This window comes from Crocodylus siamensis, chromosome 12 (assembly GCF_052110815.1).
Source record: "Crocodylus siamensis isolate JL-2025a chromosome 12, ASM5211081v1, whole genome shotgun sequence".
NCBI lineage: Eukaryota > Metazoa > Chordata > Crocodylia > Crocodylidae > Crocodylus > Crocodylus siamensis.
The window spans coordinates 3749363-3763267 of NC_143406.1; the positions used below are offsets into that span (position 1 = coordinate 3749363).

Here is a 13905-nt window from a genome sequence, read left to right on the forward strand (position 1 = left end):
CTGTGCTAAGTGTTCAGCTATACTGAAGTCAGATGTTGGGAAAAGACAAAACACTTGTAGAAGGCAGGAATGGACACACAGACAATAACCAGGAAGTCTGGCATTTATTGTAAGGGTTTGTTTGTTTTTTTTCCTTGTAACCAGAGAATTACCATAACCCGTTTTCATCAACGAGCTTCAGAACATCACCTTTTCACAAAGAAGCCCGTTTGGTACGTGACTTGGAAATCAAACATTCATAGTTAGAATTTATAAATTGAGAGTGAAGGATGAACCAGTATCACAACGCCTCTCCAAGGAGCAGTGCCACAGCACAGGACGGCAGAGAACAATGGAGGCAAATAGACGACTGGACTTGTGCCCTTGAAGGAAATGAGGGGGAAAAAAATGTAATGCTGTATACAGGCAGCTAGAGATCAAATAGAAGTGAGTAGGTTTTGGCACTAACAGGACAGAGAGAGATAATCCACAGGTACTCACAAGAGTTCAAACGCTTCAGGCTCTGACTGTGTGTGTTTCTTGGTGCCTCATCCAAAATGGATTAGGATTCAAAGGTCTTTGACAGCCTAAACACCACTGCTAGTAAACACACGCAACTCTTGGCCCATTTTTAAAACTATGAAGGACAGACTTCCAAAACAGAGGGGGAAAAACTACTTAAAATCTGAACTCGGGGCAAGACACTGCCGCCCTTTTGGAGGAAGCTTAGACTCTGGTTCATCCTTGGACCTTTTCCTTACCAGATATCAAATAGCATTAAGGTTGGTTTTCCTTTAAAAGAAGCTAATATACAGAATATAAAGTACAATATTTACAACAATACAGTAAACAGTTTCATTTCCACTCTGATCAGTAGTAGTCTGTTTTCATGAGTACAAAAGAAACTCTTCAATGACTAAGAGAGTAACTCAGAAAATGGCATGGTCTTGGAAGGAGTTAGCCAACAGCTCCTATTTAAACATTACTTTAATTTTTTTATGGGGGGGCGGTGAGGGCGGTTGGTGAGAATTGAGCTATACAGATTTGTTTTGTTTTTTTAACCCTAGGGACAGTACATTAAGGATTTTCCTTTTAGGTGAAACCGTGTTACACAGGAAGTGTGTTCAGTGCCAGAACTTTTAAAGACTTTCAAATAGGCTTTTACATGAACTCTACATGTGGACTGTCAGTTCAGGCAGTCAGCAAACAATACAGAGCGCAGACTGGCAACATGGTGGTTCCTGCATGTTCCACCGGAACAATGACACGGACCATCAGATTCAAAAATACCGCTTTTTATTTCTTAAGCAGTTGTTCCAGCGCTAGCATCCTGGCTTCCTGAAGAGACAGCCCTAGCAGATTAAAGACCTTTTCTTGTTTTGCAAAAGTGCTTCATTCACAGAGTGCCTCTGAGTGAAGAGAGAGGCTTGATAATGATCTTTAAAAAGAGCTGATGTGGCATTTCTCTACTTCCTCCCACTTCATTTCTCTCCCCTTCTCCAACAGAAGAGCTGGACAGCTTTTTTTTTTTTTTCCCCCCCCCCCCCAAATGAGACAGACTCAGGATCCAAAACTCTACATAAATGCATGCAAGGACATGCTAAAAGTTTAAAATCAATTGTTCCTTCACTTTGCTGCCAAAGATCTGGCCGAAGGGCCACCTTTTTGGCCTCTCCGGAATCAGATCAGCAAAAAGCTGAATTCAGAGCTTGGCAGGTAAAGGTGTAATCAAGTTCACCTTTAAAACCGGCATACATAATGCAAGCCTACACAACCATTTACTTGCCAATTTGGGGTGATCCCAAATTTAGGTTTGATTAGTAAGATTTCATGCAACTCGAGGCCAACATAAAATGTCTGCGACTTCTATTCTCCAAGGAAACTACTTAAAAACAAAAAAAATGTTCTGCAGCCCCAGAGATGCATTTCTGTGCCAGGGCATAAGAACATGACTGTGAAAAAGCCAAACTGAGTAAAATACCATGAACCATGGTATTTAAGAGCCTAGTCCAGATTTCTCATCTCAGTAGAGTTGTATTACAGTAAGAGAGCACAGGGAATATTAGAAATACTTTGAATCATCTGTCACAAAAGAAAATTTGGTGGGAACCTCCTCTCAAAAAAACCATTAAGGTCCTCAGAAACGTAGCACTCGGGAACGAAGCACGGTCTTTCATTAAGATGATCGTGTTCCAGGCACAAACACGCTTCCATCAACAGAGTCTTTTCACAGCGCAGAGCTAAGGAAAACAAGCAAATGCTTCCATCATTGCAACATTAGTGTTCCTGGTACGGCTGTAAGCACCCTATGCATCACCCGTGCCTTCACTCGACCAAAATCAGGTCTGACCACAGAACTTGTATTTTTTTTGATGGCAAGAAGGATTATCCTAAAAGTATCCCTTTACTACAGGGAAACAAAGCCTTCCTGCATACAGGACCAGAGTCTGATCTGCTGCTTTAATATCCACCGAGTTACTTCCAACTTAAAACTTGTTTAAGGAAAGAAAGATGCTTAGTCCAATTTATAGTTGGTTTAACTGTAAACCAAGTAAAAAAAAATGCAAGTTGTTGTAGATCAGAATTTAAGCACTGCATCTGAAATATTTTTTGTGGTTAGCAGGCAGGTGGCAGTCCATATCTCATCCTTTAGTGTCAATGATGATGGGTCATGGTGGACGGCTGGGGAACAGTTCAGATGTTGGCAAGACACTTGGAAGAGATGGGAAGAGCGCTTCACAGCCGTGCCTGCTGCAGTGTCTCTCGCACTGTCAACTGAAACTGTTGAAAATTTGGATATCCTCAAAGCAGAGAATAATTTACATGGGAGGAATCTGATTTCCTAACAGACTTCAGTTTGCATTTTAAAAACTCTAATAAAAACAGAATATACTGCGCTTTTATAAAAAGATTAATGCATTTAGCTTAGTTGCATTTCATTATTCCCCCTGCCTCCCCCACCCCCCAAACCTTGATTTAAAACTATTTTGATTCCTTGTTTGTAATCTCAAACAACATGACAATTATGAAATCCTTGGAAAAAACTTTGTACCACATGATTCTTTGGACATTTTTGAACAACATGCATCCACAAAAAAAGCAATGGCGATTTGTTCACTGAAAACATTTTGTTTTTGTACAAACCCATTTCAGGAATTTGATCTATTATTATTATACTGCTAACAAGCAAAAACATTTTGCTTCCTTGAAATCCCCTTTTTTTTAAAAATATGAGAAAAACAATGAGGAGGATTTTCTGATTGTAAGTCTAAAAAAAGTGTCAATATGACACTGCATTAAGAATAGAAAATAAAAATAAAGTATTTACAGCTTTACAAAGGAAAAGAGGTCATCAAAATGATTTCCAGCATTTTCACAATTTTTTTCTTTCTGGCAAGCTTTTGATCTGGTTGCTACAGACTTGTTAAATGCAAACAAAACGGGACCACCGTCAACTAAGTGAGCAGCATTGTTTGAAACTAAACTAACCAAAAACCTCACAGGAAACTATCGCGGGGCAACCCAAATAAATATCACAGGGCTGACCCAATAACTACTAAGTCCTACACTGCCTAGGCAAAAATTAAACCCTAAACCCAAGTGTGAAGACCTGTTTAATAAAAATAAAAGGTGGATTAAATATGTTTATAGAGAAAACAGACACCAACAACCATGGTAGTTTCTTACCATCATATACATTTCACCATCATACACGTTATTTCTTTACTATACTACATTCCCACATCCCCTACACTTACAAATGATGCATCCCCATTACAGATGCTCCTCATAATTATGGCTATGGGATGAACTGTAAAATACAGATTTCCTGACATCTCTGCTTCCTCACTCAGCCCCACTCTTAAAACCCAGGATACTCTCCTCTCTTCTCCTCCTCCTCAACATGCTGGCCATGAAAGGCAACAACCCCGAACCATTTCTCGTGGTAGAACACAATTAAACAGAGAAGTCTGCAGCACCTACTCAGGACGGCTATTGAAGCTGCTCAATTTCTCTGCTGAGAAAGGAGCATTTCATAATTTGAAGACAGCTGAATGGCAGCCTCCTGAGAGGCTAAGTCACTACACAAGTAAATTGTTAAACTAGGCTTTCACCACAGTCACTAAAGCACTACAGACATTCAGCTTTGGCATACAGTCTTTCGACCTTTTGAGAAACAACATATTTAGCAGCCAAGGTTCAAAACAGACTCGGTAACCTTTAGAAGTATTTTTCATTTAAAAAAAACCATGCAGTCCCACTCCCATTAAAAAGTGGTAATGATGACTGGCAGACATTTCACTTCTGTCCTCCCCCTGCCCCCCAGGACAAAAAAAAAAAAATCGCACCCTTAATTGAACATAATGTACTGCTTTGGCTAGATAAGAAGTGATAAGAATGAGCACTTTGGAATAAGGTTTCTTTTGTAAAACACACTAAAAAAAAAAAAAATGTTAAACGCATAATGGATGATACCTTGAAAAAAAGGCCACAAAAATCACAGCACGATATATAAAGCTGCTAACAAGGAAGAAAGCTAATAGGAGGTAAAAATTATATGGATGTCCTTACATAGCTTTTCATGGATGGGAAAATAAAAACTCATATTGTGGATCCAGAAGGATCATCACAGCATTATTCTCCCCACCTGAAGAAAGGGCAGAGGATGCACTTGATTCACATGGCCTGCAAAAAACGCAGTTGGGGTCAAAGCGGAGTTAGCTATAGCTTGGACCAGGTTAGATCACAACAAAAAGCTGATTAAAGTTGCAGATATTTCAGCAGGGATCCACCAAGATGATACCGCCCCTCAAAGGCCAGGAAGTTGTGCAGATATCTGAGGCATCCTCTCCTTAGTACAGGCACTACTTTGCTGAGACTTGTGCTCTTGTAGGAGGAAAAACAGCACTAAAGCACACTGGCCATTTCCTTGCAATGCCATCCCCCTACATTTAAATATTGGATCATGAGATAGAGGCCTGGAAACAATGCTCAGAAGTTAGGTCACCGTTTGAGGGTCTCAGCTCCATGCAATCTTATAAAGGCCTGCTAATAACCTGATGTTTTTTCTGTCCAATCTGTGAATTGGTAGGAGGGGAAAACCTCTCCCCTCTGCAGTAGTTTCAAATCACTCTGGGGAAAATCTTTCATGAAAAGGATGAAAAATAAAATCATAATTTGATGTTGACCCCTTGAGTCTTAACTGGTCATTAGCTACATACAGTTAACTTTCAAGAGCTCTCAATTCTGCCTTCAACATTGACCTGCAAAACTCCCTTGTACTATGTTCTACATGCTTCAAAAAAAGTCCACCCTTATTTTTATTAATTTTTTTTTTTCCACTCAACAACTCATAACGACCCCCAAGAACAGCTTCTCTCACATTATCAGTTCTCCAGACAGGAAGTAAACAACAGACTTTTTGGATGCTGCTTTCTCTGGCTTAAAATACAGAAGGTATATAAGACCCAAGTCTTCTCGCTTTCTCACGGGAAGCGTTTGGCTTTTCTTCCCTAATTCTAGGGTAGCAGGATATTAGGATTCATTCTATTATGCCCTAAAAATGAACTGCAGTACTTTCCCATTTTCAGCTTTTCCAAAAGAACAGTGGTCTGCGACTGCAACGATGTCACGTCTCAAGCCTACACCTATATAGCACAATGCGTCAGTTTGAGCTTGATGCTTCACCTACTCTACTAGGCTTCACGAAAGCAGCATAAAACAGTTATCTTTCAGGAAGCAAAGTAAAACCTGCAAATGTTGGGGGGGTTTTAAATCCTGGGGAAAAAAAAAATCATGATCTGAAGGGCTGATTCCCTCCTAATCCAATCACTGGAAACAAAGGCATTGTAATAAGACATGCCTCCTCAAAGGAAGCTCTACAGATAACTAAACATGTGCAAATGTGGTGGGGGGTTTTTTCTTTTTAGCTTTTCTTCCACCTGGAGATAACTGTAGCCCAGCAGGGACCATAACATTCCATATAAATAAGGCTAGCTTTTTTTTTTTTTTTTTTTTTTTTTTGCATAGTAGTTTAACAGTGATATTCCCACCCCACTGTACCTTGTCCACTTGCTTTGCCGCCGAGCTGAGAAAGGCTTCTTGGGATTTCGGACTCTGGCAGAAAGCTTGTGCAGATTTCAAAGGTCTCTTCACCCATACAGATGGAATGAAGATGCCCTTTTAAATACCTTATAATGGTATGATTGGCTTCTAACCCCGTGCTATTATTAATGGGGTTAACAACTAAATTTGGAGGTGTTTGCATTTTTATGCCAGCCCCCGCCACCACGTTCATATCTGAATTGTAGCGTGTTCACTGCTCAGTTTGCCAGTATTCCTTTTGCCAATCGTTGCAGCAGTTCCTTAAATCACACGTAAGTCTATCAAGACATCCAAAACCTCTGCAGCACCATTCTCTGCTGCTGCCAGAATTTTTTTAAATTATTTTTTATAAAAACACCTGCTATTAATATTCCACTGGAGCTCAAAGTGGCTCAGCTTGGGGCAAAGGCACAATTAAAACACCATTTTTTTTTTTTCTTACAGAAGTCTGCATTTGTCATTTGTATAACAATAGAAATTTACAGCACCAATCCTTGGGTGGGGTGGGGATGCGTATTGGAACGAGTCCTCAGGAGCCCTGCGTGAGGGCTTGGAAGTCTTTTCGGTCAGTATTGTTTTTTCTCTTTTCTGCATTTATCCCTTTCACTGGAATGCTCTCATTATTTATCAGCTGACCATTGGCTCCACGTCCGCCTCTCTGTCAAACTCATCCTGAATTTCATCTGTGTTTCCTGAGTCGCTGCTGGCTACAGAACTGGGAGAAGGAGAATTTCTGTAGAGAAATCCAGAGAAAGATTCAGAGATGATTAAAACAGCACTACTAAAACAGACTGTAAGAAAGCAACGTTTCAAACAAAAACCTCCCATTTGCTCCAAGTCAGATGCCCTATGCCTACGTCACCATGACTAGATTTAGGTCCATTAGTGTGTTTTATTCTAATAAAAATGTCCTAATAATGATTCTAGCATTTTTGTCCAGCAGCTTGAGGGATACAATGGTCAATCTCTGACCCATCCAACACAATACTGAGCCTGAGAATTTGCTTTAGAAGTCTTCCGTCACGTTTGGTTTTGCCAGGTTAACTCTGGTTCAAATCCAGGACCTATTTTATTCAAACTCCCAGTGTTTGAAGGGAAAAGGAAGGCTGCCTGCTTCATACGCTAGTTATACTGCCCGTTGCTACCTTATTACTAAGGGCTTTCTACTCAGTCTATTAAAAGAATCAACAATGTTAAGTGTCTTCTGGAAAAAAAAAACAAAACCTTGATATAAGATGCACATTGTGGTTTCTTTTTACCGAGTGGCATATATTGGCTTTGTTCTGCAGAGGCTACTCCCCCTGAGAGCAGTGGAAAGTCTGTGTGCCTATTAAAAGCACTATCTGGTCTTGATTAACTGAAGAGTAATACTTGAAAAAACCAAAGCAATGCCAACAGAGGACACCGCATTGTTGCATGTTAGGAAGCTGCTTAACTCACCGTCTTTCAGCTGACCCAAGCAGCAATCAGAAGGGTTTTATTTAAATTGCTATTTAAATTAAAAATAGTAAACTGTTTCTGCAGAAGTTCTGTAAAGTAGAGAACCATGGATCATATTAATTTACCTATCAGCAGAGCCTTTGATAAGCCTACGGCAGGTTTCCATCTGTACATCCAGGCCCCTCTTCATGCTGCACATTTCCATATATTCATGAAGATGGCGATTCATGTCACTCTTGGCTGTGGCTAGCTCCAGCTGTGCCCAACAAGAGAAGTGGTCAGCATCAGATAGGGCTCCTTGCTAAATTCCTTGGTCCTGTTCCCTACTGGCACTATGAGGATGCTGAAGTCATAAGCATTCTCGTAGCTTACCCCAGGCATGTCTATAACACGGAGACTGCAGTCTAGAGGTGATCTGTGGCTACTTTTTTCTAGCAGCATGTCCAGAACGGCAAACCAGAGTTCAATTCTGCTGCTTTTGACAACCCTTGGCAACAAAACACCTGCCAGTGTTCAGCCATCGGTAATAATCTAACCCTACAAACTGCCCAGGATGCCATTTATATTGTATGACTCACAGGTCAGCCTAAAGCTATAAGAAGCTCCAGCAGTTCAGTTTGGCATTCTCTGTAGTCATTACTTAGCAGGGATTTCCCAAGGAGAGAAAATGTTACAGAAAACTAGCAGAATCTTAATGCATTTTATTTTATGCTGGCCTGGGAGGTCCTTTACCCAGTCATTACAGCATCGTGCTCATTTAATACAACAGCCTCAAGTATATTATGGCACTCAGGGCCAGGAAACATTATATGGGCGTGGCAGAGGTCAAAACTCTGCAGTGTTAAAATCCATTAGGGGCATACAATGCATGTGGCCCAGAATACATGCCCTTCCCCACTGAAAATTGAAAAACATTCCCTTTTTAAAGATACAAAAAGTGTACTTGCATATTTCCTCACCTCAATCTGTCCGATAGTTTCCTGATATTCTTTGTCTCTCGTTTTGAAGAAAGATTCTGTTTCATGTATCAAGTTCCCCAGGTTTTCCTCCTGCAACCGAAAAATTTGACAGACCAGTTAGGATAGATCACAATTTAGTCTGCCTTGTGCGCAGATCTTCCTGAAGATTTCACTTCATTTCAGATCCCCCTACAAAAACAGCCATGCATCATTCTCTCTCAGCAAAAAATCCATATAGAAACACTGCTGTAGCTTAGGAAAGAGCATCCTCTTAAAGGTCCCAGACAGAAAGCTACAAGCAAGTTCAGCAACTACAGGCCAAGCATCTCCACAGTGTGCACAAAACAGCTCGCTCCATTATCGAACGTGTGCATTTGTTTAAAAACATGGACTCTTACATTCTGCTGCTGAGGTGCTTGTTTCAAAAGTTCTGGTTTTAATATTTGTAAAGAAAAGAATTTTGCTTTGGAAAAAAAATGATTAACAGATGGAGTTAATCACCCCACTTTACTGAGCATCAGTGACCGCAGCCTTATACAGACAGTGGCACAACCATTTCTTGGAGACCTCAGAGTGATTAGACACAGGTTATGTAGAGCAGATATGCAATACATGCCAGAAAGAGGATCAAACACGATACACTGGAGGTACTGTTGTGGATTAATGAAAGGGTTCATGAAACAAGGCGGCACTTTAAGATTTGGGTAAAAAGGAGGAAGTAGTTGGTCTCAAGAGTCGAGGACAGGTGTACAAGTGAAAGGAGCAATGCAATATAAAAAGGTTACTTAAATTATCATAGCACATAAGGAGCATGCATCAGAACCGCACTGGGCTAGGCTCTCTAAAATATATGAAACTATTAAGTTTCAACTACCATTTGACAGGCAACAGGACCAAACCCTGTGACTTCTACACCTTGGCTTAGCCAACCAATCTTGATTTGAGAACTTCACGTGGTGAGGAATCTTCCACATCAATAGGTCACTGCTGCTTACACTGTTAGATTTGCACTTTATTTGCAATACAAAACTACTGAGCCTTTGTTTTCAACTCTTTGATTTTATTATCCCCTTTCCTGTTAATTCAGAACTGGCATTGACCAAAAAACCTCTGCCCCATGTAGATACTGTTGAACTGAGTTACCTTCCATCAGACTGTATTAAAAACACATTTCTCTGAATTGTTTTGTAAAAGCTTGTATGTAGATAAAAATCGACCGCTCCCATTATTTCTCACTCCAATTTTTGCATTTCCCGTTCTCTTCCTGATATCATTAAAGTACTGAATAGCATGAGGCCAAAAGCATGTACACTATAGGATCCTGCTAGAACCACCCCCCCATCCCCACCCTCAGACAACAATTTCAATTTACAATTACTTTGAAACCAATCACCTGACCATTTTTTAAACTATTTATATGTCGTATAGATTTCGTACAGCATTTTTTGAAAATCAGAATATCATGAAGATGTAAATTAAGATTTACAGAAGTCTTAAAATATCATGCCACTGCTATTAACCAAACCTCCACTCTCTCAAAGGTTGCATCAAGATTTTTAGGAAAAAAGGTTTTGGCAGACATATCAATCAGCCTTAAATTTTGCTATCATCCTTTAACTACATCCAGAGGAGCCCTTTCACGACTTTGCTTGGGATGGATGTCAGACTGACTACGGTCACCCCATTTCATGCAAAAGGGCTTTAAGAAAGGAAGTCAGAAATGAAAGCCAGGGAGATGCTGAAGAGGAACTTGAAAGGAAAAGAGCTATGGGAGGAGAGACTCAACATCATAATGCTTTATGCGCCCAAGGACTGGGCAGACATTGAAACAGTCTATTCTGAATCACCATCTACAAGACAAATCTACCCTTTCCTTGTATAATTTTCATTTAGAAGGGTTTAAGCCTCTTAAAACCTTTAGAGTTGCAGCATGGAAGGGCTGAATTTTGTAATGCTCTGCTTATACATGCACACATGGCTATATGCAAATAAATCTGTCATTAATTCCAGCACACAGCTACACTACATTATCACTCTGCCACTCTCGGCTCACCAGAAGACACACAGTGAAATATGCTGCTTTCTGCAGTCTTAGCACTTTTAAGTAATCTCTGCAGTTTCAGTGCATGCCATACGATACACAAATGGGAAGATGTAAATTAACAAACTCCTGGAAGTCGACACAAGACAATATTCAGGAGACCGCTGCCTCAGCATCTTCATACTCTAGTCATAATCATGGAGGAAGGCTGGATTACTTTTTATCCAGCCCTGCCATGCTATTCACTAATGGGAGTAACAACGTTGGAGTTGGTCTATACAATGCTGGGCCCCCCATTTAAGTCTCATCTCCCAGCACCTACCACAAGATTTACTAGATGGGCCAGTTTCTAACAATCAGGTTTACATCAAACGTAGACTAAGAACTGAAACAAGTCTGTTTGTTGGCAGTAAGCTCCAAGAGATTCCTACCAGGTAGCCTTAGCAGAAGGGAAAAACAGAAGCACAGACCCTAGTGTTTCAGAAGATCCTAGGAATCTCATACAACTCAAAGACCCCAGCTTTTCTGCCTTGTTAGTTTATAAAATATCTGTTATAATAACTGAGTGGTTGCTTTCTAATGTACTAAGATTTACGATCTTTTTCTCTTTGTCACATAGGGGCCCTATGTTTGGGTCCCCATATCCTGCAAGTGTAAAAAGTTACCTAGAGGTAGACTGGGATATAAGTTTACAGTGCGCATCAGTTATTCCATGGTAACTGCCCACGTGTGCACTCTTACCCTGAAGGAGATAAAAGCCTCTCAACAAAAGTGTGGCAAACTAACTAAGTGTGGTGCATAAAGGGTGAGATCTAAAGCAACAGGTTATGAGATGCCATTTCCCTTCCTTAAAACACCCAAACAAGCAAACGACCACAGTGCATTTTCTTGTTTTAGTTCAAAGATTCCCAACCCCTGGGCCACAGCCCGGTACTGGACTGCAAAGGGTTGGCTGCCGGACCAGATGTCCAGAAGTGACCGGCATACTGCGGACCAGCAGCCAAGCCTTGTTTATACTCAGTACAAAAAAGGGTCAGCTGTCAGTCACTTCCAGTCTGCAGTATGCTGGTCCACAGTTTGCTGGTCCATGGTCACTTCTGGTCCAGTCTAGAAAGGTTGGGAACCACAGTTTTTGTTGACACTGGCTTTGCATAATTTTAATGTGATATTTAAGTTTTGAGACAAAACTGAACAGGAGATCAGTACTGGAAGCAAGCCAAAGGATCGGAAAGAAAAGCAGGTCTGCTGGGCAAACAACAGCCAAGTAAAGGCTGAAGTGACCCATCAACTAAACGGACGTTGTTAAACAAGGGAAAATAGATCTAAACTCACCTCTCCTTGGAGGTCAATTGAAGGATTGCAATTTGTGAAGTCTTCCCAAAGCAGCAGGGTTTCCTCATTCTCCTCCCACGTTAAACTGTCACAGTCATCATCGAAGTCAAAGGTCTCACGCCTATGAAAATAGCAGCATTAAGCAGTCGGGTAAGAACTCACTCAAATCATGCGGGGGGCGGGGAATTGAGTCTTTGGAACCACCTTCCAAAGAAAGTGGTGCTTCAGAGATTGAATTGAATTAAGAAACACAGCAAAGTAAGGGCTAAAAAATGTAAACGTTAGTAGAAGAGACTTGCCATTGTCTGCAAGACGCTGATACTTAGGCTTCTCGCCACCCTGCAGCAGAGCACAGGAATCTTATCAACATCGATTTAGTTTAAAACAGGCCATTCCAGATTTAGCCTCCAGATGGTGCTAGAAGTTTACCATAGAACAGCTTGATAACCACAAGAATGTTTGAAAACTCTTCACTTCATATAGGAGGAAACATTGACCCTAGAAAAGCAGTTTTTTGGAAGTTTGCAAAGGAATGAAAACAAAGCCAAGAGTAAGTTCCTTTAATTTTTTTTACTATCAAACGGAAAGGTTTTACATAAAAATTTCCCTGCAAACTGAGCATTATAGCTGCAAAGAAGAATCTAGGTACGAACAAATGAAACTGTCACCATTGGTTCCTATTCTTTAACACCACAGAGAAACAGGAGAGCATAAAAATCTATACTTGTTTAGTGTTCAGGTCAGTATTAATTTGTGATATTGAGCAATATATACTTTCTTAATAATACATGGGAAAAACGGTCTTCAACAATATAAATGTGTCTGAGTCCCTTCAAATGGGTCAGCTGCTACAGAAATCAGTTATAAACTAAGCACTTGAGATTCTCAAGCTTTGAACAGCAGCAGAATTGTAATCCTACTCTAGCTTTCTTTTCCTTGTTAAAAGTACAGCCTGAGAAAAGTGCTTGAGATTACTAATAGAACGGGACCCTTTTATATTCTACGTCGTTTCAGGCTTACAGACACATTTTTGTTTCCTGAGTTCATTTCCTTTTAAGTAGATAATATCTCAAGCCGGAAGCCGAGTCCAACACTTTGTCTTACGAAGAGTTTAAAGAACTTGGCAAGAGGAGGGGAGGCGGAGAAAGTATTATACTCGTCACCCGTCTAGCTGATTTTTAAAACTTGTACTTTTGTGCTCCTGCCCTTCCCAATTCAATCTCTTTAATCAGTTCTTTTCACTGGAAGAGCTCTCACTGGTTGAAAGGATAGCTACCTCCCAATTTAAACTGCTGCTTACTTCAGCTGGGCACATCGTTCAAAAAATAGTTGTTTGTTTTATTTGACTACATAAGGCCTTTCACTAGCCACCACTTTAATAATGTTCTGCATTCATTAGGACTCTAAATACAAAGGTTATTTTCTTTTCTGCTGTTGGTACAGGCTGGGCTATTTGGAGGTCTATAAATCAAGACTCTTCCATCTCACAAATCCATTAAGAACCAGGCATATATCAATCTGCTCCTCCACAATGTTTATTTTATAAAGGGATTTTTGGGGTAATCCTATGAACGCTGTGTCATATAGGTCAACCACATTTGATGTCAGTGGTAGAATTTCCAGCAGGTGCTGTTGATACTGGAGTTCTCGCTTATTAAACTTGCATTTATAAAAACAGTCATTGTATGAAGTCTGTGGCATCTTAATAATGAAACTATAAATTACAAAACAGCGTGTTGGTAATTCACTGGAAACAGAAGTAGCAGGCACACATGAGCAGGGCAATGGCATATGTAGGACAAGATAGGAAAGAGACAGCGCAGATGAATTAGTCTTACACCCAAGGATCTTCAGATTAACGGCACAAGTGAAAAACAGGCTGTCCTTTAGAGGGAATGTATATGCTCCAGAGACTGGGAAGACCTGCTAATTAGGAAAATGCTAGAGAGGGGATTTCACCACATAAACGAGATCCCAGTTTTCTTGCTTAAGCTGGTGTAAATGCAGAACAGCTATTTGGCTTTAATGGAGCTCCTCTGAGCAAGAGCA

General features: G+C 40.4%; 1 protein-coding gene across 1 annotated transcript in view; it reads right to left on the reverse strand.

The window, feature by feature from the left end:
* IFFO2 (intermediate filament family orphan 2) overlaps positions 1 to 13905 on the reverse strand; it is a 57605-nt gene continuing 43700 nt past the window's right edge. The window contains exons 6-9 of the mRNA XM_090024048.1: positions 11857 to 11977; positions 8484 to 8573; positions 7650 to 7780; positions 1 to 6817 (exon numbers count right to left, since the gene is read on the reverse strand). Coding sequence (XP_089880174.1) covers positions 6712 to 6817; positions 7650 to 7780; positions 8484 to 8573; positions 11857 to 11977 — 448 coding nt within the window. The 3' untranslated portion in view covers positions 1 to 6711. The remainder of the gene's footprint in view (positions 6818 to 7649; positions 7781 to 8483; positions 8574 to 11856; positions 11978 to 13905) is intronic.